The sequence below is a fragment of the Ambystoma mexicanum genome, chromosome 12 (assembly GCF_040938575.1).
Source record: "Ambystoma mexicanum isolate Mex_15411 chromosome 12, UKY_AmexF1_1, whole genome shotgun sequence".
NCBI classification, from domain to species: Eukaryota; Metazoa; Chordata; class Amphibia; order Caudata; family Ambystomatidae; genus Ambystoma; species Ambystoma mexicanum.
The window spans coordinates 770,122,912-770,150,683 of record NC_090936.1 but is presented as its reverse complement, the minus strand read 5'-3'; the positions used below and the strand labels follow the sequence as shown (position 1 = coordinate 770,150,683).

Genomic DNA, 27,772 nt, shown 5'->3' with positions numbered 1-27,772 from the left:
ATTCTGCGATCCAAAGAATGTCCTTCCAATTACTCTCAGTTTGATGTAACATACAACGCAGGTATTGTTCAAGAGTCTGGTTGGTCCTCTCCGTTTGACCATCGGTCTGGGGGTGGTGACTGGTCGATAATCTCACATCGATTTGCGCCAATGACAACATTTCTTCCAAAAATGGGAAATGAATCGACTGCCCCGGTCAGAGACCAACACGGACGGAAATCCATGTATGCGAACAATGTTTGAGGAATTCTTTGGCCAGGATTGAGGCTGAAGGTAATCCTTTTAAAGGAATAAAGTTGGCCATCTTGGAAAAAAGATCCACAATAACTAGAATGGTGTTAAATCCATTACAAGGAGGTAGATCCGTAATAAAGTCTAACGATAAGGTGTGCCATGGTGTAGGCGGAATGTCTAAAGGTTGTAAGAGTCCAGCTGGTTTTTTCTTTTGACTTTTGTTTTGGGCGCAAATGCCACAAGACATCACAAATGATTTTATATCCTTTCGCCAGGTGGGCCACCAGAATTGTCTCTTAATCTTAGCTTCGGTTTTTGCAATACATGGGTGTCCCTCCATTAGGGTATCATGATAACGGGAAATGACTAGCTCTTGTAGTTCCTTGTGTGGCAGAAATAGCCGCCCTTGGTAATAAGGCAGATCATTGGTGACAGAGTAGTCCGGGCCTTTCTTTACCCAGTCCTGCAGGGCTGTAGGATCAAAGCGTTGCTGGATCTTTACCTGAATGTCCTCTAGTGTCTGTAGAGTAGTCATTCCAAGAATCCTTTGTTTGGAAATTACAGGTACTGGTTCTGGGTTCACTTCTGCCTCTCCCATCCCTATTCGGGATAAGGCATCTGCTTTACCATTCTTACAACCTGGTCGATAGGTTATCACGAAGTCGAACTCGGCAAAGAACAATGCCCATCGGAGTTGACGTGACGATTGGGCCTTGGCTGTTTTTAAATACTGTAAGTTCTGGTGATCGGTGATCACAGTAATGGTATGCCTGGCACCGAGAAGATAGTGCCGCCAAGCCTTGAAGGCGGATTTAATGGCTAATAACTCCTTGTCGGTAACCGCATAGTTTAACTCGGGTGCTGAGAACTTTCTGGACCAAAATGCTACTGGGTGAAGCTGGCCAGTTTCAGGGTCCTTTTGAGACAGGACAGCTCTCATGGCTAGACTGGATGCATCAGTTTCCACTATGTATGGAAGGTCAGGGCGCGGGTGCTTTAATACAGGTGCAGACGTGAATTTCGCTTTCAGCTCTTGGAAGGCATTTTCAGCTTCTTCAGTCCACATAAAGGGTTTATTTTTTCACAAGAGTGCTGTGATGGGATGTACGACATTTGAAAAATCTGGGATGAATCTGCGGTAGAAATTGGCAAAGCCAAGCATGCTTTGTACTCCTTTAACTGAACTTGGTGATGGCCACTTAAGGATTGCGTCCACCTTTCGTGAGTCCACTCGGACTCCCTTTGGGGTCAGGATAAACCCAAGGAATTCAACTTCTGTGGCATGAAAAACGCATTTTTCTAGTTTTGCATATAGTTTGTGCTGGCGCAATTTCTCAAGGACTGCTCGGACGTGCTTCACATGGTCAGATTCTGAAGAGGAGTATACTAGAATATCATCGATATATACGACAACACAAACGTCAATGAGTTCACGAAGGACATCGTTCATGAAGTATTGGAAGGCTGCTGGTGCATTGCACAACCCGAAAGGCATCACCTGGTATTCGAATAACCCATACTTAGTGCGAAAAGCAGTCTTCCATTCGTCGCCCTCTTTTACACGTACCAGATGGTATGCCCCCGGAGATCTAATTTAGTGTATATACAAGGGTCCTTCACTTGGTCTAGTAGTTCAAGGATCAGAGGCAATGGGTATCGGTTCTTAACAGTTATCTGGTTCAATGCGCGGTAGTCTATGCACGTTCTGAGGTCCCCTTCCTTTTTGGGCACGAAGAACAAAACTGAAGATGCAGGGGACTTGGATGGGCGAATAAAGCCATTGACAAGTATTGTCGTAGGTGAAGGTTCTCAGGTTCCGTAAGGGCATAAATCCTGATACAAGGGGGTTGTGCACCGGGTATGAGATCGATTTGACAATCGTACGATCTGTGAGGAGGTAAGATGTTTGCCTGTTCTTTTTGGAAGACATACTGGAATTCTTGGTATTCTGGAGGTAGTTGCATGACTGCTGTGGTTACTGTAGCCAGGCCTGCATTCTCATTTTTCTTTGGGTAACAGGTTTGTGCACAATCCGGGAAGGTTATTCTCTTCTCTCGCCAATCAATACAAGGATTATGTGTTTCCAACCAAGGTATCCCCAGTATTATTTGGAACTGTGGGACTTTGATTAGATCAAACACAATAGTCTCTCGATGCCCATCCCGACCCAATAGTGTCATCTCTGCGGTGGAATGAGTTACAGGCCCAGAGGCAATTTCAGTTCCATCGACTGTGGTGATGACATCTGAGGTGGTTTTTCGGCAGAGAGGTAGATTCATCCTGGAAGCCATTTCATAGTCCACATAGTTTCCTATGGCCCCGCTATCAATGTATGCCCTTACTGCGTGCATACGCGATGGCTGCCCTGGATCTAAGAGGACCATTGGTATGATGAAATGCGAGGTCTGAGTATCCTTCTTCAAGCTCGGCAAGCGGACCTCTACGCTTGTCGGGCGTGGTCATTTCCCGAGTCTGACTCCATATAGCTTTTATCAGCAGCTCCTACCACCTTCTTGGGTGGTTTTACAGGGCAATCCCGTAGAAAATGCCCAGAAGTTCCACAATATAGACACAATTGCATTTGACGTCTCCTTTCTCTTTCCTTCTGGGTTAACGGTCCTTTAACCCCTCCGATTTGCATGGGTTCTGAAGCATCTGCTCCTTTGGGGTTAGCGTGGGTTTTGATCAACACCAGATTCTCAAACTTGGCTCGATCAGCCTTTCTGTTCTGAAGTCTGATCTAACTGGACCACTAAGTCAATATATTCAGCGCAGTCTTGAGGTGGGTTCATGACTTGAGCCAAGACATCCTTGTGTTTTCCTCGAAGCCCTCAATGAAATAACATGATTCATTTTACCTCCGGCCATCCAGTTTCCACCATCAACCTATTAAAGGTCGCGATGTAGGATAGAAGGTCCTGGTTACCCTGTCGTAGGGACAAAAGTTCGTTATCCAGGGCCTGTCCTTGGGAGTGCCGGGCAAATAGTCTTTCCAAGCTCGTTTGAAAGCCCTGAAATTCCCGAAGAATTGGGTCATCCTGAGTAACTAGTGGAACTGACCAATCAGCTGCACTGCCGCTGAGATATGACAATAGAAAGGCTACCTTGGCTGATCGTTTGGGAAGGCTCCAGGTCTGCATAAAAAGTGCAAGCGGCATTGGTTCATAAACACGGCGAACATTTTGGGATCTCAGGCAAAGCGTTCAGGTGGAGCTAATGGAATATTTCCTGGTAGGTTTATTTGCACAGGGTTACCCGATAACACAGGAGCTGGATTTCCCCCGGAACCAGGTAGGGGTGCTTGTCCAGCCTGGCTTTGCAATAGTTGCCTAGCAAGTTCATCAGTTTGCCCCTTTGACAAAATCAGTTCTCTCCTAAGAGCATTGGTTTCTTGACGGGCGGAATACACTTCAGCCCTCAATTCCCCTAGTAATTCGGCCAATTGGTCAGTCTCTGAGGTATCCATAACACCCGGGTGGGAATTTGTGGGTAGGCTTCATGTTCTGTTACGCTCACCTGGCTCCCACAGAGGCGTCGATCTGAACTGGACAGCTGCGGTCTCCACTAATGTGACGCGTAGGGCCGAGATGACGGACTGGACTGGCCCACCTAGCTTCGTTTGCTTGGCCCGTAGGAATATTCTTCTGCAAATGGAGAAAGGGAATTAACCACCCGTGGAGTTGAGTGTAAATCCCCCCCTCCCCCCGCTGTTCTCCCCACGGATCACCTTTGATGTCCCCTCTTATAGTCTCACCTGATGGTTTGAAAAGATGAGCTCTCCATCCTGCATTGAGCGCAGGGGCGCGTTGATAACCAGTTGCTTCACTGGCTCGAAGGAATTGGTGAGTTCCAGAACAATACTGACTCTGAAAAGTATGTAGTTCGTAAGAGTTCAAATGCCTGAATTTCACTCTTGTCTGATTCCTTGCAGATTGCAGCTTGACCCTAGTGAAGAGTTCATCGTGGCAACCGGTAATATTCTGGTAAGGATTTGTATTTCCAACACAGTTCGATAAATAATGTCAATATGTAACCTGTTGCTTTCTCCCTTTTTCAGGCAGTGAGAGAAAGTATGAAGTCTCAGGGAATAACACCTCCGGCGGTAAAATCAGGTAAATCTAATGTGGTCAGGAGGGTTCCCCTTGATAGTCCCTTTGTTTCACCTTGCTGTCCTTTTGTTTCCCCTTAGGGGCCGGGGTTCGGCGAAGATGCAGTGGAAGCTGCGCCGACCCGTGACGAGGAATAGTACCCCCCGTGGTAAAATCAGGTAAGTCTATGGGGGGGGTTAACTAATATTCCTCTGTGTATTCCCTTGGCTCACCTTGCTGTTCTTCTCTATGCCTTAGGTGCCGGAATGCGGCGGGAACATGCAGGAAGATGCGGTGGAATGTGAAGATGCTGCGAAGGCCGTTGAGTTCAGCGTGGCGCTGCAGCAGGCGAGATGGCGCGCATAAAATAATTAATTTCTTCCAGCTCAAAGGTGCAATGGATCAGGAATTCAAGTAAGGATCAAAGGTATTGCTCTTGTTCTAACCTTTTCTCCTTATTTCTCCCTTTTTCTAGGAGCTCCAAACTCGAGGCAGGCGTGGCAAAAGGCTGGATGCAGACTTGCAGGCACGGTGAGCGTTACACTGCTGGATGCAGAATAACACGAAGCGTGTGCTGCTCTTCGGTCGTGGTTTAAATAGCCACCAAAGTAGTCCCAGGTAAGTATTCCTCCCCAGCCCCGCCCGAGTAAAAAAACAGTCGCTAGGTAAAATAGTCCCTCCCAAGCCTCATTTGGCTTGGAGCTCTTGCAGCATGGTCTGCATCAGGTAAGTTCTACTCTATGAGCCTGGCGCCTGTGGCGCGCCAGGACTGACTCTCCATAAGAGCCTGGCGCCATAGGTGCCAGGACCGCACCGAAACAGTCCCTAGCAGGGGTTTTTGGGCTTGCCCAAAATAACTTGATGCCTGCTTCCGGGGTTGCTGGACCTGGTCTGGGTCCCTGGGGGTAGGCATCATGACAGCAGAGGCCATCTTCCCAGTGCAACCTATACTTCCCAGGCTCTTGCCCATCAGCCTGAGAAGCTGCCTGTTGGCGAAGACCTTCCAGAGTTGGACATTCTCGCTGTCCCTTACTGAAGTCTGACCTGTTGGGTCCACCTTCTGCCAGTAAAGACTGCAGCTCAGGATGATCAACAGGATCCAGATCTCCAATGAGTTCTTGGCCTTCCACTAGCGCCTCTTCAGAGTCTAGCTCAACCACACAGGGTTGTACCTCCCTCTCAGCCTCAGCTGGAGATGGAGTTACTGGTGTAACTTTGGACAACCTAGGGGAAGTCCTTGTTGGAAGCACTGGAGTGCTTGCTGCTGGCTGTTTCCTAGAAGTCTTGGGTTTCCCTTTGCTTCTTGTTGTTCCGAGATAGCAAGTTGTAACTCCAGTGGAGTAGGAGTGTTATCCTTCTTCATCATCTCCTTGGGAGTACCTCTCATGGTTCTCTCCCTTGCAGGTCTCGTGCGCTCCTCTAACCTTTTACTAGGAGGTCTGGGGGTATGTGACACTACTCCAAGAGTTTTCAAGTCATTACCCAGCAGAACCCTTCATGGCACCTCACTTTTTATGCTGACAGGTATCTTCACAGTCATGTCATTACACTGGATGAGAACTGGTAACTTTGGAAGAATCTGCACAGGCCCTCCAGCTAACTTGGTAAGGCGTTTGGGTGCCTTAGCAACATCCTATGCCTGAAAAAATGATTTATCCACCACAGTTATGCTGGCCCCAGTGTCCCTAATGGCAGGAGTCTCCTGACCATTCACCTGGACACTGCCCTTATAATACTCTTTAGTATTATCTGGGATAGAATTATATACATCTAAATTCTGTTGTTCCCACAACCCCGGAGACACTAAAGAAACTCTAGCTGAGACTCCAATGGGTTCATCAGCTAGTAACAGAAAGTTTCCACTGGCCATCTGTACTTCCTCCTCTGGAGCGAAGGCTAAGGAGACAGTGTGGATCCCTGAAGGTTTACCCTTGCATCTGGGATCCCCTTTCACATGGTCAGGCGAGCCACAAACAGCATTTACCAAATGCTTTCTGGAATGGTGGCTTGCTCTGACCTCCTTCTGGTTTGGCACCAGAAGGTACACTATCCTGATTTGGTTTCCCTTGTGGCTTACCCTTATTGTTTTGTTTGGGGTCCTCTTTGGGATTGGAATTATTAGAATTCTCTTTAGAGTCTTTTTTTGGCTGTTTCCCCTCATCCTTTTTCTGAGTTACCCCAGAGTCCTTGTGAGTAGCCCTGTTGGCAACCCACAAATCAGCAGCCTTAGCTAGTTTTCTGGAATCTAATTCCTTTGAATCAGCCAAGTGCTGTCTGAGCTCAGGAGAGCAGGCATCATAAATTGACTCCAACATAACAAGATTCTTCATTCCCTCATAAGCGTTTACCTTGTAACCCTTAATCCATCCCTCTAAGTTCTTCAAACCTTCACTCATCCAGGTAGCCCAAGGGGTACCATCATGCTTTTTGAGGGTCCTAAACCTCTTAAGGTACTGGGAAGGGGTCTTCCCAAATCTAGCTATCAAAGCTACCTTCACACATTCATAATCCCCCTTATCCTCCTCCCCCAACTCCATTACCACATCAGTTGCAACAGGGGGGAGCCTAAAGAACAACCAGGAAAGTAACTCATTTCCTGTAATGTTCTGGAGCCCATGATTATACTCAAACAAACTCAACCAATCCAACACATCCAACTTAGGCTCATACATACCCACAAGCTCTTTAGGCATCCAGGGTCTTTTGGGACTGGAACTTCTAGAGGATCCGAAGAGAGAAGCATTTTCAACAGACAATTTCTTCATCTCTAGCTCATGCTTGAGCTCCATTTCTCTGAGCCTTAGTTCTTGGTGCCTTTGTTCTGTTTGAGCATTAAGTCTCTTAAACTCCAAGTTTTATTTTCTCTAGTTCAAGACATTGAGGACTAATTGTGGGACCTGGCAAAGGTCCAGTAGGTACAGCTGGCAGAGCAGGTAGAGGCCTAGGGGGGACAACTACATCATCCTCACCCTCCTCTTCTGACTCAAGATTATCAATACTAGGGTCAATATCAATATCATTACTGTTATCTACATTTGCTGGAATGGTAGGTTCCTCTGAACCACCATCCAGACTTTGGTTTGCTAACCTTTCTATTATCTCCATTGTCTTGCCTTTATTTAGTCAGGAGATTCTTATGCTTACAGAGAACTCTTAAACAATCAGCAGTTTTTGTAGCAAGGGACTCCTGACTATAACTTTCCATAGTTGACAGGTTAGAAAATAACTTTTTTTAGTGATAAGCTTTGTGGTTAGTTGCACTAAGGTATATATAAGCACACTAAAATCTATACTCCATACAAATCCCACCGCTGTACACCAGTGTTAGGCAGACACCTGTGCAGTTCCCTTAGGGACCACTGCAAAAGGCTCAAGACTACAGGTGTTGGCAGTAAAACCAATTGGTAGCAGTCTGTACCACCCAGATTTACCTGGTAGCTGTGGCTGAGCAGCCAGACGTCTCTCAAGAAGAGTTAGACAGTATATAGGATATACAAGATAGGTACCAAAAAACAGTGGCACAAGCAAACACTGACCAGAGCTTTGGTATCAAAGTATATAATTATTTATTTAAAGACACACTTATAGAAACACTCCAGCACTATTATTGTAAGTAAGTTCAAAACACAGTCACTATTAATATATACACATCCCTTATTCCTTATTAGACAAGTCTTAGTTAACACCCCTTATTTCCAGACAGAGGTGAGCGCTTAACTGAAGATGGCACTCCAATAAGTTATCAAAAAAGGGAGGAAAAAGGCAGAAATTAGAAAAGCACACAACACTAATACTTTAGAAGCACCCAGCAAGGCAGGAAAGTCAAAGTCCACTTGTGAGCAAAAAGTCCAGAGGCCAGGCTCCCTCTTGGAGAGAGCAGCGCACCAATGCGCCCAAGATCACACAGTTTAAGAGGATTGAAAAAGTCTTGCAGGGAGTTCACAAAGGAATTAGTTCAGCTTAGAAAAGTTCAGTTAGCCAGCCTAGGGTCAGCCCAGGTAGTAAGTCGAGGATTTAATAGTCACCCCGTACAGACCGTTGCAGGGGAGGCTAGGCGGGCACAGTACCTTTAAGATGGAGAGGATCCTCCAGCAGGGGCAGTTGTTCCTGGCAGCGGGTACAAGTCACGGCGACGTCCAGAGGAAGAGACGATCTCGACGTGGAGGAAAGCTGAAGGTCGATGCACTGCCAGGGAAGAAACCAGCCGCGGAGTTCTCCGGTTAAAAGGTACTACCCTTTTTTTCACGGTAGTGGTAAATTGTGGTATCCCGGTTGCCGGGGTGCTTGGCACAGGCAAGGTGGCCACGAGATGATCCGGGAAGGCGAAAAGGCGGGCAAACTGGTTATCCCCACCAGTCAAAGGAAGGAGACTCCTCGGAATGAAGATCTCCTCTGTTGTCGGGAAAAATGGTGAGGCGGTTCAGCAGGGCTCCACCGGTGGTGTTGTCGTTGCAGGTCGGCTCAGCTTCTCCCTCTTCGGATTCTTTGGTCCTGTGGTGACTTCTGAAGTTCCAGTCCCCAAAGCCCTGCTTTTATGCAGAAAACCCCCATTCATCAGTCCGAGCTGTCAATCAAACATGTTAAGTGGTGAGCCGGGCAGCTCACCACTGGGCCAATCACACAAGAGTGCGACTTGAGTTGCTGAGGCAACTCAGTCCAGGGTGCCCAAACCCCCCTCCCACACATCCTGTAGACCCAGACAGAGTGGCACCACTTTTGGAGGCTTCTGTGTAGAAGCCCGCCAAAAAGTGGAACAAAGGGCTCGACTTGGGTTGGACTTACAGAGGCAAACACAAACGCCATTTTAAAACCGAGTCCTGGCAAAGAGACCCAACCGGGGGATAAATATTAAATAAATAACCCAGCGGTATCTTTAACATTGCACCAAAAAGTGGTGCGTTTAAAATGAATGGGAAAATCCCATAGAAAATATTCTGGTGGAATATTTTGCATGGTAACCACTGCCACCAGCCAGAAACTCGACGAGGGGGTACTGCACAGTGCCCCCTCGAAAAACAGACCCAGGGGCAACCTAATTACCCCTAGCAGTACTTCCACAATATGATGGTTTGTACTGGTTCTGTTCCCAATTTAAGACTAGTAAAGTCAATGGTGACTTTACATGCCCTGGGAGACAGTAGTCAGTCCCAGGGTATGGAGTCTATGTTTGGGGGTCACTATGACAACCCTGTTTTACTGCACTGAGGGTGCTGTGTAACACTTACCATACACCACATGAAACCCTATGGAGTAAAATACCCCATACCCCATAAAACACATTACAAAGTCAAAGGATATCTCAAATCATGTCTAAGAGTGGGAGAAAAAGAGTCTCACTCTTAGCAGGAGAAAAAATAAACCCCAAAAATCCAGCAAAGCTGCTGGGGGACTCACTAGGTTTGGGAAATTAGCCTCAACAGAGAATTCTCCCTAACACTAACCCTCCGAAAACACATTTTTCAACATAACTTGCTATCCCATTATTTCCTCCCCCTCACACACCCCGCCCTTTGATTCAGATAACCTCCTCCCTTTGGCAGCATAAAATCTTAACTGTGCCCTTATATTTTAGTCCAGTGCCAAGTAGGCTCTAAACATTTATTCCTTGTCCAGTCAAGTTCCATGGTGCACCACTCGTGCTTATAGTCCTGCCGGGCCAGTTCCATCTTCCTGAGCCCCCTGCTCACGCTCCCCTCACCCAAATGTGTTAACTGTGACCATTCAGTTTCCACGGATGAGCAGCCCCCATGAACTGCTGCTGTGATCTTTTACATTAAATATATATCTCTTTTGCTATATTCAACCACTCTTTTAATGTGGGGAGGGTCCCCCTTTTCCAGTATCTGGCCGACATACCTGTGCCGTCAAGTGCAAAAAGTGCGCCAAAGGCGGGAGTATACCCCATTGGTCCTCCCGCTTCTCCAACCCGAACAATACCAACATAGGGTCCAACTTGTACACTCCCTCTCCTGCCCCTTTGATCCATCCCAAAACCTCAGACCAACACACTTGCACTCAGGGGCAGTCCCACCACATGTACCAGTAGTCGGCTCTGGCTCCACATCTATGCCAGCAATGGGGGTCCACCGTTGGAAAAATGTTGGACAGGCGCACTGGATCATATTGCCAGCGATGTAGCAGTTTTATAGCATGGAGCTTGTACTGACACGAAATGGACGTCTTAAAGACCCTCCTACACATCAGCAGCCATAGATTCCCTTCCAGTGCCATCCCCAAATCTCTCTCCCATAGTGCGCATAGTCCTTGTACAACCCCATCTCTGTGTTCCAACAGCACCCCATAAAGGCGTGAGATGAGGCCTTTCATATCTGCGTGTCCGTCCAAAACCCTCTCGACCGGAATAAGGTCCCTCCGAACCCTTTCCTTCCAATTTTCTGACATGAATATTCCTTTTAGCCCGAGGTACAGCAACAATGACAATTTGTCTATGCCCAATGCCTCCTCCAGGTCCTGTATACCTATAAACTCCCCTCCTTTCACCAGTTGACCCACCCTAGCCAGTCCCCCCTCAAACCATGACTGGTACCGTCCAACCTCTGTCATTGCATCTCTAACCGGTGGTGCCCAAATGCGTCATATCAGGGAAGGCCAAGTGGTAATCCCCTCCCCCTTTCCCCCCCATGCCCAGTACTTCCCAGTGTACTCCCAGGATTGGATGATCCCTGATTCACCTCAGGAGTCTGCCCTTCAGGACCCAGAGCCATTCTCCCACCATCACCGGGAGTAAATGTTGATTTTTCCAGGAAAACCCACTGCTTACCGGGGTCCTCTCAGGTGTGGGACCAGTACCCTGAGTTGTGTCGCCCTATAATACATCAGGTCCGGTAGTCCTACACCTCCCCTTTCCTTCGGCAGTATGACCATCCCATATCCCACCCTGGGCTTCTGCCCCCTGCCAGAGGAACTTCAAAATGCATTGTTTCGCCTCTTTCAAGTGTGCTTCCGTTGCCCCGACCGGCAACATTTGGAACAGATATAATAATCTTGGGAGGAGGTTCATCTTTATTGCGTTGAGCCTGCCCATCGACAACTGCCCCTTTACCCATAATTCCATTTCTGAGAACAACTGCACAAACAGAGGGGATAAGTAGCATGGCCCAGGTCTTCTCCAGGTCTAACTATGTTGACCCTCGGGTATTTCACCCCTTGCAACTGTACCTCCAATCCCAGTGATTTTAATTCTTCTACATCTCTTGTGCCATCTGGAGAAAACGAAAAGACCACAGATTTCCCTTTATTCACCTTGAATCCCAAGAACCTCCCAAACTCTACAATTACAGCATGGCCGCGGGGATGGACTGGGCCGGGTTCATTAGGTGTAGCATGACATTGTCTGCGTGCAGCCCTAGTTTAAACTCTCGGTTACCAACCCAGATAACTTCGACCTGTGGGGTTCTTCTCAGGTGCTCTGCCAGTATCTCCATTGTTAGGGCGGACAGGAGGGCTGACAGGGGACATCCCTGCCTCCTCCTCCATTGTAGTCGGAAGGCCTGCAACATACTCCCATTGACTGTGACCCTAGCCGTCGGAGTTGCATATAATGCCTGAATACCCTTCTGGATCCTGTCGCCAAATCTGAATTTAAGTATCCCATAGAGGAAACCCCAGGCCACCCAATCAGAAGCCTTCTTGGCATCCAGGGCCACCAAAACTATGTTCCCTCCTCCCCCACAGCAGTCCCCATAAAATGAAACGTTTTGCGCATGGTGTCTGCATCTTGTCGGTCTTGAATAAATCCCACCTGGTCTGAATGGACTAGTTTCGGAATAAGGCCCTCCGTTCGTGTGGCGAGTATCCTGGTAAAGATTTTTGCGTCCACATTAACTACGGAGATGGGTCGGTACAATTTACAGCTCTCCAGATCTTTGTCCACCTTTGCTATAACCGTAACCAATGCCCTAACGAAGGGCGGGGGCCATCCCGGTGGCCATGATGTTAGTGAATAGGCCTGCCATGTGTCGTGCCAGGGGCCCTACAAAGGTCTTATAGAACCTTTGCTGTATAATCATCCTCTCCTGGTGCCTTCCCCAGCTTTAGCCCTACTATGGCTTTCAACACCTCTTCCTGAGTGATTGGCTTATCTAATTCAGCGATCTCCCCGCTCTGGAGGCTTGGCAGGGGTACTGCCGCCAGGTATGCCTTCAGTACTTCCTCATCCGTCCCCCCCCAATTGCCCTCCTATATAGACGCTCATAGAATGTGCCAAATTCACGGGTCACTTCCCCTGCTCGAGCATAATTGCCCTCCTCCGTTCCGTACCGCTGCCACCCACATTTCCGCCCTCAAAGTCTCGCCACCAGTAGTGTGTCGGCCTTATCCCCCTTTTCATAGGACCTTTGTTTCAGTTATTGTAGGCTCACCAGCACCTTTCCCATCTCTATGTCCTTTAACTCCTGCCACTTTTCCCTTGCCGACTTGAGGTAGTCCTCCCTTTCTCTTTCCCCCTTACCTTCGGCCCCTCCTAGGTGACGGATCTCTCCCCTGATGTTTCGGGCCAGTAAGGCCCAGATTCTTTTTTTTTTTTTTTTAGAGGCGCTCTCCCTGATAAGGAGGCCCCTCCAGGTCGCTTTTGCTGCATCCGATACCATTCCCTTTTCAACTTCCCCAGTGCATTGAGTTGGAATTCCTCTATCACACCCTACATTTCCTCTGCAAAGATGGCATCCCTCAGGAGGAGGTCATTGCACCTCCAAAGGGATTCCCGGGGTCTCAATCCTGTCAGGGTCACGTCCATCTCCACCATGTCATGATCCGAGCAGCTAATCAGATGATTCACATTAACTAACCATGACGGGTTGGTGGTGCATGAACAGGTGGTCAATCTTTGTTCTAGATCCGTGGACCAACGAGAAGGTGTAACCAATTGCAGCTGGGTGACGATCCCGCCACACGTCTTTCAACCTCTGGCCCCGCATATAATCCACCAAGCCTCCTTCTACAGATCTACTCCCACCCCCTTTGGGGGTTTTCCCACCGCTGTGATCCATTTCTCTGTCGGCCCACATATTAAAATCTCCCCCTATGATGAGAAGGCCCTCCGCCCTATCGAGTATCTCCCTCATGGCATCTCTCAAGAACTGCATTTGGCCAACATTAGGGCAATATATGGATGCTATAGTCAACTGTGAATTCTCTTTGGTCCCCGAAACCACCAGAGCCCTACCATCGGCTCGACACCAGACCACTGGGTCCACCATTCTCATTCTCCGATTAAGTAAGACCCCACCCCCACTCCTCCCTATTTAAGAGGCCCAGAAAACTTGCCCAATGTGTGCGCCCGGGATGAGTCTTTCTTCCCCATGTACTACTCTAGTCTCCAGTACCAAGAGTACAGCTAGGTCACAGTTCTGCATTTCTTTCCCCAGCAGGGAACGTTTTGTGGGGGAGTTCAGGCCTTTAACATTCAAGGTTCCCATCTTGAGAACCTCCACCTGGCCCCCGTTCTCATGGTTGCGCCATTCGGAACCATGATTTCCCCTCCTGCCCACTCGGTTTCAACCAGTACAGAATTCACCGGATCTGCCTTTCGAAAAGAACTTCCTGAATCCACCTTGTCCCCCTTCCGCCCGAACCCCTGAAGTTTGTCTTGCGCGACACGCCCACCCTAATGTGTGCCACTAAGGATGAAGTCTCATCTCGCCCGTTGTCCCCAATATCCCCTCATCTCCCCCCGGTGGTAGTTCTGCACACTTCCCCCCCCTTTCTCCGCCCAGTCTGCGGGTTTCTTTCCTTCATCTCTTGTCTTCATTCTCTTTCTGTGGGAGGGTGTTCAGCTTCTTGAATTTCCTGTCGCCTTGTATCTTCTTTTTTGTGGTCTGCGGACTCAGTGGCCCTCGCCGTTCCAGTGAAGCCATCTATGCCCCCTCTTGATCCACTGACATATCCTTGCCCTTAAGAACCTGGAGCACCTGCAGCGTCTCCTGACCACTGGTCACTTGGTAATCCACTTCTCCGTTTTCAAATGTCAGAGCAAAGGGAAAGGACCAACAATATCAAATGCCCTTACCTGTCAGCCATTGCGTGAGGAGGCATCAGTCTCTGCGGCGGGCCAAAGTCAGTCCCGACAGGTCCTGGAACACCTTAATCATATCGCCTTCATACTGGAATCTCCCCATGTTCTTTGCTTTTTCAAGAACTTCCATCTTCTCCCTCTATCTGAGGAAACTGACTACTATGGACCATGGGCCTTTACCTCCTCTGCCTCTATGGGCTCTTTCCAGCTGCACCTCTTTACCCCCTTCTAGGGCAAACAGTTTATCAAGCCTTGTACCTTCCGTCCCCCTTCCGTTTCTGACTTCCCTTTCTGCTCTTTCACTCCGAAGATACAAAGGTTGCTGCGCCTCTCTGTTCTCTAAAGCGTCACGCTTCAACAATGTTTCTTCCTCACACATTTCAAGGTCTGACAAACGTGCTTCATATTTCATGTTGAAGATGTCAACCTGTAAGTGTTTGGTCTCCATCCGCCCCATCTTGTCCTCTAATTTATGGACCCGGGCCCTGAGGTCACAGATAGAAGCTTGAATGTCTGTCCTGATTGCTTTATCTCCTGAAATATGTCCTTCAGGTCTCCTCTTGTCAGGACTGATGCTGGCGTGCTCTCCCTGTTGCCATTTTGTGTTAGTCGGGCAGGTCACTCATCGATTTTCCCCGAAAGCTTTGTGAGGAAAGGACCCCCTGTCGGGACCCTTCCAGCCCGCTCAGTTTGTTCCCACTGCTCTCCCAGCATGCCCGCGGGGCAATTGACTGTGCACGGCCCGCTTTGCTCCAGCTTGGGGTGGTGCAGTCTTTCTAAGACCTCGGTTTGCCTTCCTGGGCCCGCTGATGGCTTCTCAGGTTGCTTCCCACCCAGTCTGTTCTAGACCCCTGTGTCCGTTTCTGCTTTACAGTGGAGGCCAAGTACCACCTCTTGGTATGGGCTTCTCCTTCAGTTTCAAATTCCTGCTGGGTCACTTGGCTTTCCCACGAGGATCACTCTACTCATTTTGCCAGGGAGTGTCTAACACCTGTGGTTGGTCCCTGTGGCTAGTTGGGGCCGCTTTGTCACCACACGTTTGTTTTAGTGGTTGGGCTACCCCTCCAGGGCCCTGTTGAACAGAAATCCACAGTTCCTCCTGCCCCAATGTGTGTCCGGGGCCCTTATGTGCAAGCGCATCAGCCCCAGACACTCCCTTTATGTGATTCTGTGCGCGTCACTGTCCCCAAGGTGCCTATATGTCCAGTTTTCACCCTGCAGGTCTGAGTTGTAGTGATTTTGAGTCTTCCTTTGTCTGGTCCCCTCCCTGGGCCTTTTCCCGCTGTATCACCGCTCCCAGGGTCCTCTCGCCTCTTGCTCCGCCTTGGGCTCACGCCGTCAGTCGTTCCGCTGGCATCCTTCCTTCTGCGTGCAGGATCGTTCTTCTGTGGCTGCACCCCTTCCTTTTCAGCCTGTTTGCCACCAAAACGTGCCTTTCTACAATCTGCCGGTATTAGGGACTGATATACACTCACCGCCTCTGTTTCCCGCTCCTGCCGCACGCACCGACGGTCCCCTCCTGAGGTCAACGCTGTTGGGCTTTCGCTTCACATCGGTCCGCCATGCGGCTTCGGACAGACTTCGCTTTGCAGCCCCCACGCAGTTCTGCATTGCTATTCCGCCATCTGGGGTGTCTGTGGTCTTTTATATGATGGGCTTAAAACATTTGCAGGGTGTCCCACTGTATACCTCGGGGGTCCCATGAGGGTTGTCTAGCTGCAGTGCTCCGCACTTCTCACGGGATACCTCGAGCTCCTTCGGCTCAGCCTGGGGCTGGATCCAGTTACTGCCTTCGACCCCACCTGGTTCGCAAATGCACCAGACTTATGCCAGGTGGCTTCACATCCCATAAGGGGGATAATCAAAGCACAGGCCCAACGGCCATGATGGAGCTACTTCTTTGCGCGACCACTCTGGTCCGCGCCCCCTAGCGGTCTCCCCAAAATCATTTTTAACATGTTGGTCTGTTATAACCCTCCAGATCTTTAATTTACAATACTTGACCCCATCATTGGTCACTTTGTTGCTTACATTCTCGGGTACTCATCAGCAAAAGGAATAAACAAAGGATGAGCAAGCCCAACTTTTTGTCAGGGTTCATAATTTCATCATTCTGACTTGTGGACTGCTCAAATTTAAGAGAACAAGTCTGTTTGCTGTGGCAGATGGACCTCTTGGTGAATTACACACAATTAGCTGACTTGTGGAATATACTGACAGCAGCAACACTTTAGGATGAAAATCCTCTTTTCAATAAGACTTGTTCTGTTAAATTTGAAAATTCCACAAGTCACCAATAAGATGTAACTATGATTGTATTTTGTTATTAATGTATTCATATTCACTATAAGGGTTGTCTCCAGGTCTGATCAGTTTGTTTCCCTTCACAAACTTCCCAATTTTCAATTGGTGGAACTCATTGCAGACATTTTTTGAACAATGTGATGGTGAAAGGCCTGGATAAAAGTATTGGTGTATATCTTGATAGTGTTCAAGTCCCACACTCGGTAAACAAGCTAAAAACAAATCCTGCTAATGATCTAAAAATCAGGCAGATGTTTGGTGGTTGTAGTTAAGCTGAAGTATACCAACAGTCTGTCTAGATGGCCAATCAAGCAAAATCCAAAGAGAGCAGAACACAGCCCTAAGGCTGACTGCAAGCCTATGAAAGCTTTACCATGTGACCGAGTTGCACAAGTCCCAAAACAGTGTTCTGTTAGAAAAACCATCAATTACCAGTTTAGGAAGCTCCTGCTTGTTTTGCAAAATGACAAGCTAGTTACTAGAGACTGTGTCGACTGAGAATTAAGAATTTTAGCCAAGTTACAAAAGGACCAATGGCAGTATTTTTAAGTCGCTGCAAGGCAACATGATAGCGTTTAACAAAACTATTAATTGAATAAATAATGCTGAAATGAGTATGTGTAAAGGTTCCAGATATTTGGCGTAGGATACCCTTGTATCTTAAAGGTGGAGCCCAAAGGGATAAATAAATAATACATATTTTTTGATAGAGTTGTCAAAGTTTGGCCACTTTCCATTCTGAAGATGACCGCTACTTTAAGTCAGCTTGATCTGTGATGAAGAGCTATATAAACATTGTTTTTTTAAATGTAGTTTATTACATTTTAAGGTTTATTTAGTAGGCCTAACAAATAAAACATAAAACCTAACAATGTGCTCATGTTTGTTTTGTACATTCACAATATCAGAAAGAAATATGGTAAAAAAAAATACTCACCAAACAAGTACTACAAAATATACTAAGGTCCAGACTTCCCGTTTCAGCAAGTTCAACTATCGTCTGTAAAATAAACATCACAATTGTATTCATAGGATGAACAATAGCAAATGGGCATGAACAGTTTCATTTGATGACAGGAAAATAAGTAGCAATGAATGTATAGAAGGTGAAAAAAATATAACACTACATTCAGGTTCTCAAAAGAAGTATGAGCAACTGCAAATCAGTTTAGATTTTCCACACTGAAATGTAATGCAAAATAATAAACTAATAAACCTATGCTCTGGATCAACCCCACAACTTCCAGGACTCAAAGCAAAGTGCGTATTAACACAAAGCCACCCCGGGAATTCTTGATCACTCAAGTGCATGACACTCCATTTGAGCAACTTTTATAGCATAGAGCATACTGTCAATCTTCTCTACACTCCCAAGAGAGCTTAGGAGGTTAATGCAGAGTAAGATTACTTCCAATGCTTTCGAGGGTGCCTCAACTTTGCTCCTGTGTTCATGAACAGATTTCAGACATCTAACATTCATTGCTTCTTTGCAATGATGGGGGACCATACTGGCAATTTTACAGACATATTAGATGCTGCTTGGAGAAAAGGAGAGGCAGATCAGTTGGAAAGAAGTTGCACACAGGGAGAAAAGTATTGCATAATTAAGGAGTGCGTTAGAGGCATTTCGTGAAAAAGGTTTGCAGAGAATATAGGGATAGCCCATTACCGCATTTTCTTTGACTGCTGATAGACATCATATATATGTGATTCAGGGCATTACAATTATATTATGTGAACAGAGAAAGAGCCCAATATATAAAGTAGTATTCATGGGCTGCTTTGAAAAGAAGGGAGGGCACAAAAATACTCCTGGATGGTATTAAATGGGATGTAGGAGTTCATTAAAGGAAGTCAAAATGGGATCATGATGTGAAAAAGACAGGAGTCTTGGGGGGGTGGAGGGAGGGAATAAGGAATTATCCTGTGGAACCACCTATTGTGGTGAATGATCAACACCTTCATTTATACAATAGGCTGGTTGGGCGGGAGAAACTTCTCAAAGGCCGGAGCCTCTCTAGCACAAAGAGGCACATTGCAGGCAAGCTTCTTTGTCACCGCCACGAGGGTCGCCTTCTGATCGTAGTGTCCGTTGCCGTCTCCCACCTTCGAGTCCTGGGGTCTACTGAGATCGTCCGAATCGTGGTGGTATGCATCTCGTCGTGAAAGGGTCGTCAGGCAGTGCAGTCACATGAACCATCTCGCCAGAGCGCAGAACAACCGACTAGCTGGATCCAATCCCGATGGAGAAAGTGACTTCTGCACCAGTGACTATCTCCAATTCGCAACTGGGGAAGGGCACTCAGCCAATCAGGTGGCTGGAAGAGCAGGTTGAGAATACACAATTTGTGCCTGCTGTTCCAGCCACGCAAGGCCCTTCCCTGGGTGGTGCTTTTGTTTTCATTTTTTATTTTCTAACGTGGGCAGGCAACAGGGCCTGCCCACGTTATAAAAGCCAATTCCCCTTCCGCCCACGCCAACTTACCTAAGGGAACAGAGCCTTGCGTTCCGGTCGGCGATGCTCCTTCTGTCTGGCTACCGCCATTAACATAGTTCCTTTTTTATGTCACTTTTCGGAGGACATTGGCCATTTCGGTCACAAACAAAGATGTTGTTCCCACCAGGAATTATTTGAAGATTACTTAAATGGCTTCATGTGATTATTTACTTTATGTAAATTTACTTACCATTGATTTACTCTACAGTAACCCTAACATATCAAATGGAATTGAATTTGCATTTAATTAACACAATTGGATGAATCAATCCCGTCAAAGTAATTGGTTAAACGATCAAATCAGTGCAAAATGTGAAAAACAGATTATTTTGCTCCATTACACATTTAACATAATATATGAAAGAACTCCATATCATTCTGGTATATACAAAAAGAAAAATATATAAGAAATGTTAGAATTCACAAAATAAAAAACAGGAGAAAAACATGAACAAATCTTGGAACATGTTTTCCATGGCTGCCGTCATCCGAAAAGGGACCTAGTCCCTTTTCCATTTTAATGGCGCAGCCATTTTGATTCTTTTTTTTTTCTCCAAAAGTAGATGGGTTCGCGCTGACCTGATCTCCCATTCAATGAAAAAAAAAATAGAAAACAAAATGAAAACTATCTGCACCCTGGAAAATCCCAGGGTGCGAATAGATTTCACGCCCTGGCCTTGGGGGCCGAGGCCCGAGCGAAAGCTCGGGGTGGTGGGCCATTAAAGCCCACGTCCGCCCCCCAGCCGGGGTGTGAAAGCTTAAAATAACCAACGCACGAATTAAGTGGGCCCAGCGGATTCAGAAACTCCAGGTGTGGATTCTGAAGCAATCGGAGAACAGGAGGTTAATTTACATACCGGTTTCTACCCAGAGTCCTTCCTGGTGGTTTCCACCTGAAACTCAAGAAGCAACAACTTTACTACAGTGGCCGAATTATTGGAGATTTACTGCAACTTTTCCTCCATTGATTTCAAAATACATGGTTTCACAGAGGCGGACACCCAAACAGTATAGATGATCCTCAGACGCTGACCTTTTGTCCACACACAAGAAACTATGCACAGTGTTAGAAGACAAAACTTTAAATAAGTAGTTGTGGGAAAACGCTGCTTCATATAAAAGAACGCTTGTGTACCCAGAGCTTCTCCTAGATTCCGGACACCACCTGCATCGGAAAACCCTGTAAGAGGAACCCGTGCGAAAAAGCCTACGCATGTTTCTTCCAACTATAATTCTGCAAAAACGACAACGTACTGTGTTTAAAAGAAGTGAAATAGGTGTTAACAATATCTAAAGCAATGAAATCCATGTTCACATTTTCTGTCAACCACTAAGATATTACGGAAATATATAAATGCGATCAACTTTATACCATGGGGGTACAGAAGATTAACGCAATGATAAAAGAAATGCCCTTGTCCTGAAGAGGGCAGGTAGAACAATCCGAAAAGGACACTAGAGATAGTGTCTCAAAGAATGTGGTCGAAACATGTTGACTATCTTTAAACTGCAATAGAATAAGTCTTGTTGCGTTTTTGTATAAACAGGAAATTAAGATTAGATTCCTATAGAAAAGCGGGTGATGTATCAGAAAATGTCAGAGAATGTATAAATGAAATATGACAATATTGTGAAACAAACACCAAAGGGTGCCTGCAATTGTTAATTTGCATCATACGTGTTGTGTTTAAATTATAATTTTTTTATGTGATAAAATTTAAGTTCTGTCAACATACAAACAACTTTCACTTTGTTTCATGGCGTAGAACCCTAAGACATTTTAATCACTGGTTACTGCAATATGGGCAAAGAGGGGGTTAATCTGTTTTTTATGTTTTTCTTTGGTTTCAAAGGAACAGCCAAGATACATGTGGCTGTTTTGGTGTTGAGAGGGCTTTTTAGCCTCACACACCTTAACTCGCATGTTTTGGGGTCACTGGTCAGTTCCTAAGGTTGCCATTGAAAAAGCAAGTCTTTACCCTCCAATTGTTTTTTTCTGTATGTGTAACACAAGCCCCCCTTTAATGGAGTGCTACAGGGACATGGTTGCATCCTTTTTGTCTGCATTAGGAAGATTTTCTTTTTGCTGCTTTCCATTGTGGTTTGTCAGAATCAAGAGACGGACAAGGTGGCATAGTCCAATCTAACCCTATTTGCCTAGGCCCTATCCTAAAGGAAAGGCAAAAAGTCAAAACGGTGCTCGTCAGGATGTTCTACAACAAAGTTTGTCTGCCCTCTGGAAACCTAATCTAACCAGATTCCTGTCCCTAGAACAAAACAAGCTGCCCAAAGCTTGAATGGTGACTGATTTCTGACACACTTATGTTTCAAGGAAAAAGGGGACCTTGGCCCCATTTGCTCACTGTATGGTCTCGTTCACCTCGTCCCCACCTTAGGTTGCGAGTTCAGTTTAAAGCAGCATCTCTTCTTGCCCTGTTCTCTATGTACTTGAATTCAAAGTTTCTCTTTTGCTTTATTGTACACTTTGTACCAGTCCAGACCGTCTGAAAAGGTTGGGGTTATTGGTACTTGTAAATCTTGTTCCGGTCATGACCGGGGCTTACATTCCAATGATTCTTATACTGTTCTTTCCACTCTTCCTGTTGGATACCCCTCCCTGGGGTCTCTGGTTTCACACTCCACGTTGGGTGTTGCCTGTCTTTGGGCCTCCATCAGGGCTGTAGAACTTGTATCTCACCTTGGGCCTACCTGGTTTTCACCCTGCCTCGATGTAGATTGCTTTTTATACCCTCCCATGGGGTTGTTCTGTTCCCACCCCACTTTGGGTTAGTTGGGGTCTCACCCTGCCTTGAGGTTCTCCAGTTCTCACCCCACCCCACCTTGGAGTCTCTCTCGACTTTGCCTCCCAACTTCCTTGAGCGACCGTGTAGCTCCCCTTTTCAGATGATGCTCCTCCTGCCTGGTCAGTCAGGGAGATGGTGTGGTCTCCCTCCTTCAGTGTGTGTCACCTTTGTCCGAGCAGATGCTCCTTTTCCGCTGGTTCGGAGCAGATGTTTTGGCAGCAGCTCTGCATCTCCCTGCGGTTTGGGGGCTCTAGCTCCCTCCACAGAGCCTGCTGTGTTGAATCCGTTTCTCCTCTGCTGCGTCTTGTTTATCTGGCTTTCTGTGGGCTCTACTGCAGACCGCATTACCACGTCAGGTAATGGCTCACCGCTCCAGGCCACAATTTCTAACAGGGTAGTCCTTCAGTGTTGCTCCAGGGGCCTCTGTATTTAAATCCACCAATGCAGATGGATTCTCCTCCTCCCTTTTAGCCAGGGAGAGGGCTTACGTCTTGTTCTCCGGGTCGGTTTGAAGATGGCGGCTGAACAAGTCGAGCAACCATACCAACCTTTGGTATATGCATTGGTAACTCAGTACATATGTACCCATGTAACCAACAAACGTATTGCATTCGGAGGGCAACGGAGGAACCATATCCCTATTTAAGGACTGCCCATCCTTTAAGGAGGGGAGGGGTAGTGGGATGTACACTTTTCCTGTCCCCTGGTGGGGTGTTAAGCTTTGCAGGCTCACCCCCTAGTCCTAAAGGGGGTGGCTACCCCTTGAGGAGAGGGTAACGAAGTTGTCACTCCTGCCATAGACATCTATGGAACGCCCCCCCAACTTGTTGCTTTTGTTTTTAAATTGTTCTGAAATTTAAAGTTAAGTAAAGCTGGTTTGCTTAACTTACCTAGCTCATTATCTTCAGGGGCACTGATCAGTCCATATGGCTATTACTAATAGCCTATTAGTGAAGGGTGTTTCTGTCTCCCATTACAAAATGTAGTTCCTTATTTTTAGGATGCATACATCACCTTACCGTGAGATGTTGCAAGGGTAAATTGTATCCCTTTTTCTTTTGTTTTAAGTAATATTTCTGTTACTTGCATCATGTGTCCAAAACTGACTAGTGCCAATGATATGATAGGTTATTTATAATGCGCTTAATACCCAGAGGTTTCTAAACACGGACCCGGGATCGAACCAGTGTTGCACCGCGTCGTCTTGCTTCCAAGGCGAGCATGTTGCCCCTAAGCTATCCTCCTGAGACAATGGATATTTTTCTCCCATGTTTTTTTCTTTTCTCAAGTGCACTTTTGCATTTTAAAGCATAATGCCATTATCAGTACCATATACAGTAACATAGCTGTGCCACTTGTTTTCACCCTGTCCTGGGACCACCAATTTAACTGTGCTGATTCACTACAGCCTCCTCCTCCTCCTCCCCTTTCAGGACAAAAAACATGCAGGGTTGCACAGATTTTCTATTTATTGATAAAATACAAATAATTGAATCAATTGAAAAACAAAATAATGTATCTATGAGATTCTAACATCAATGGTCAAAACGGCATCACTCATGCGTTGAACAGTGAATGGTAAAATTATAATTTCATACAAAATTAAATCATAACAACCCTGCCTAGCTAAACCCCTCAAATTCGTATTCATTGCGAATAAACATTTCCTCCCCACTCAATGAACCGTTCAGAAACAATTGCAAAAGCTACTTCACATTCCGGCATGTGGATCACTTACTAAATGAATTAAAGTATGTTTGCTAAACTCCCTCCAGTGGCGTTTCTATTGCATTACCATGTGAAAGTTTCATTTGTCATCCTCAATGGGAAACGTAAAGGCAGAAAAATAGGTGGCGGTTAAGAACTGTTCTCCCTTTTCTTTAATGGATCAGCAACAGAAATCTGCTTGCTGGTGTAACCAGGAAGGGACTTCTTTCTTTATTTTTCTAGGTATACACATAGTGAGATGTTCATCTCTGCTTGTAGATTACACAGAAAAGTCGTCAAGGGATCTCCAAATATAGACACAATAGGATATATTTAATCAAATCTATAATTCCAGAAGCACATACACTTCTGAAATATTCACTTATTTCTCAGGAAGTTCAGTAAATTGCAATGGCCCCGTCCCTTTACTTACAAATGACAGAAGCTTAATCTATTTCCCTTGGGAGGATTGCTTGCCTCAGGATTATTTCCCCTTTATATTATTCTGACATCTGAGTTTCATTTGGCTGTCTCACAGACAGGTGGGCACCCTCTTAAGGACTGGTTCAGTTCTCCCAGTCTTGGAACAGCTGGGCATCAGTCAGAAGAACAAGTTACTTACTGCTAGTAACGTTCTTTCGACTGGAAGTTCCTCCCACGTATTCCTCATCTTTGACACTTGTAGTTGATCTACAGCTGCTTCGGCAAAAACATTTCGGCAGAGGGTGCCGTGCAAGGACAGCATCGAGTTGATGTCCCTCAAAGGCCTCCGTCAAGGGTGATGCCATTGAGGGTATATATAGCACGTGCAGCGCCAGTTGGCCTTAGTTCGGTTTTTCCCTCCTCTTGCAGCAGAGATAGCTGTAAAACACAGGAGTGACCGTACTCAGCCTCGATGGAACGGAAGCTGTAATAGCACAGGAAATTCTACTGAAGGGTAGGATGGGAGGGCAATGAGGAATACGTGGGAGGAACATCCAGTCGAAAGAAAGTTACTAGGGGTAAGTAACTTGTTCTTCGAATGGATTGTGTCCTCCCACGTATTCCTCTTCTTTGACAGAATCCCAAAGCAGTATTTGGTTTGGAGGAGGGAGTAGAATTATAAAATCATACATTTTCATGAATAGAGTGAAGGACTGACTTGCCAAAAAAAACAGCCGGGCCAAGGGAGTAATTCAGGGAGTAATGTTTAGTGAATGTATGTATGGAAGACAACATTGGAGCATCACAAAATGTTTTTATTGGTACGCCCATACAAAGGGCCGTAGATGTAGCTATGCCCCTGGTGGAATGGGCTCTTAAACCTTCAGGAGGGTCTTTACCTGCAAGCCTGTAACATTCCGATATAGTGAGAATGATCCATCTAGACAAGGTCTGTTTGGAAACAGCCTGACCTAGCTTGTGTCCTATATATCCGATAAAAAGTTGGTAATCAACTCGCAACTTAGACATTCTGGAGATGTAAAAGCTGAATGCTCTCTGAAGGTCCAACCTATGGAGTCTTTCCTCTTCCTTTTCCTTTTTCAGGATGAGGAGGGGCATAGAAGGAATACGAAATATGTTCTGACTCAAATGAAATTCTGAAATGATTTTGGGCAAAAAAGAGGCTTTGACCCTTAAAACAACCATGTCCTTGTATAAGATGGCAAAGTGTGGCTTGGATGAAAGTGCCTGCAACTCGCTCATTCTACAGGCTGATGTCAGAGCTACCAATAGGATTGTCTTAAAGGTTAATAACCTTAACGGACATGTGTGCATAGGCTCAAATGGAGCACACATCAGGAATTTTAAAACCAGATTGAGGTCCCAAACCGGAACCTGGAAGGAAGATGGAGGGAACACGTTAGTCAGCCCCTTTAAGAATTGAGTCACCAGTGGAATTTTGAAATAGGAACATTCCTCTGACGACCGCTTAAATATGGACAGCGCTGCCAAGTAGCCTTTAATGGTACCAATATGAAGGCCCAAATTAGCTAATCATAGAAGAAAGGATAAAACATCTGGAGTCAAATAGAAAAGGATCAACATTCTTTTCCCTGCACCAGTTGCAACACTTATTCCAATGGCACAAAGACCTTGTTTCTGGCCGAAAGCAACACATCCATTACGTCATCTGAAGGTCCCAATCCTTGTATCTCAGCCTGATCCTGTTATGCATATGTTAAGACCTCCTTCTATTGCTGAACATGGCAACTGTCTGTACTGTATTATATATTGTAATTTACTCTGTACTTACATGCATGTACTAGCCTGTGGTAGGCATTGTAACTAAGCTTTGAGACTTCTTGTACAGTTGCGCCTAGCTGTCCAAGGGCTTGGGGCACATTATCAAACAAACAAACCAAGTTTAAAGGTTGAGTCTCTTGACCTCGGGATGGAGAACCAGACCCACCTCTCGCGAGAGAAGGTCCTCCTCTTTGTGGAAGACGCATCGGAGGACAGATTGACATGTCCAGAAGTTCCGGGTACCACCCCCTCCTGGCCCAATTCGCAGCAATTAGGATCATGCATTTCCCAAACCTTCTCAACCTCCTGATTACATGAGTAATGATGGGGCCTGGAGGAAATGCGTACAGGAGTGGAAACTCCCAGCCCACTATGAAAGCATCTTCTAGAGCTCCCTGGAGCAATATCTTACACACTTCCAGTTGACTCCGGTTGTGAACAGATCTACCTGAGGGGTTCCTCAAAGTGTCAATATCTCTTGAAGGACTTCCTGTGCTAGTTCCCACTCATGGGAGACTGTGCTCTGCCTGCTCAGAGCATCCGCCACTGTGTTCTCCTCTCCGGCTAGGTGAACTGTTGATAGGGAGAGTCCTTCTTGAATTGCTCAGTAGCAGAGCTGCATTGCCCCTCTGCACAGTGGTAGTGACCCTACACCGCCTCTTTTGTTGAGTTAGTACATGGCCACTGTGTTGTCCGTCATTATCAGTACATTTGTTCCCTGTACAGAGGGCAGAAAAGCCTTCAGCGCACGTCTGATTGCTCTGAGCTCCAAAAGATTGATGTGTAGTTTGGTCTCCGATAGAAAGCAAAAACAACCGCTGATTGTCAGATCATTGGCATGGGCTTCCCACCCCGTGAGTGAAGCGTCCGTCACCACTGTAATCTCCAGCCATGGTTGCCAAAAGGTTCCTCCCTTCAGAACATTTTCCTTGTAGGCCTACCACAGAAGATCCTGTGAGACTCTGGTTGGAATCTGACATCGGTCCGACATCTTTCCCGATAATTGGGACCATTGTGTTCTTAGAGCCCATTGAAGGGAACTCATTCTCAGGCGGGATGCCATGAGGACGAGCAACCTCAAAAAACCAAAGGCCAGAAGATTCTGGGCACTTGAAACTTGGTAACCATCTGAACAATGTCTTGAGCCCTCACCTCAGGTGGCAAGCTCTTTCCCAAGGATGCATCTAGCACAGCTACGATGTACCGGAGCTTTTGGGAAGGTGACATGTGGGACTTCTTGTAATTGAGGGAGAAGTCCAGTCTGAAGAGAGGGACAGGTGACTAAGATGATCTAGGGCTTGTTCGGGAGAACGCGCCCTAACCAGCCAAACAGGTAGGGGTAGACGTGAATCCTCAATCTCCTGAGATTCGCTGCCACTACCGCCATCAGTTTGGTGAAAACCCTCAGGCGAAGGTCAGCCCAAATGGCAGAACTCAAAATTGATAATGAGAACCGCCAACTGCGAACCTCAGGTATTTTCTGTGCTTGAGATAGATTGTCACATGAAAATAAGCATCCTGAAGGTCCAATGACACCAATCAATCGAGGATTTGGAGGGCCTGAAGAATCTGAGAAAGTGTGACCAGCTTGAACTTGTCCTTACAGAGGAACTGGTTCAGGTATCTCAAGGCCAAGATGGGTCTCAGTCCTTTTTGTGGATCGAAAAATATAGGGAGTACCATCCCTTGTTCCTCTCCGCTACAGGTATGTTTTCTATAGCCCCTTTCTCTAGCAGGGTTAAAATCTCCTGCACAAAGAGCGGATCCGGAATTCTCAGAGTGGTTCACCAGTGGATTGTTTGGAGGTCGTCTTATAAAATGGAGGCAGTAACCATGGGCTACGGTTTCCAAAGCCCAAGCATCCGAAGTAATGTCTCAC

The 27,772-nt window shown here is 46.5% G+C and overlaps 1 protein-coding gene across 1 annotated transcript in view; it reads right to left on the bottom strand.

Moving 5' to 3' along the window:
* The window catches only part of ZDHHC17 (zinc finger DHHC-type palmitoyltransferase 17), a 1,301,491-nt gene that overhangs the window by 401,530 nt on the left and 872,189 nt on the right, over positions 1-27,772 (bottom strand). The window contains exon 12 of the mRNA XM_069629270.1: positions 17,597-17,659. Within this exon, the coding sequence (XP_069485371.1) occupies positions 17,597-17,659 (63 nt within the window). The remainder of the gene's footprint in view (positions 1-17,596; positions 17,660-27,772) is intronic.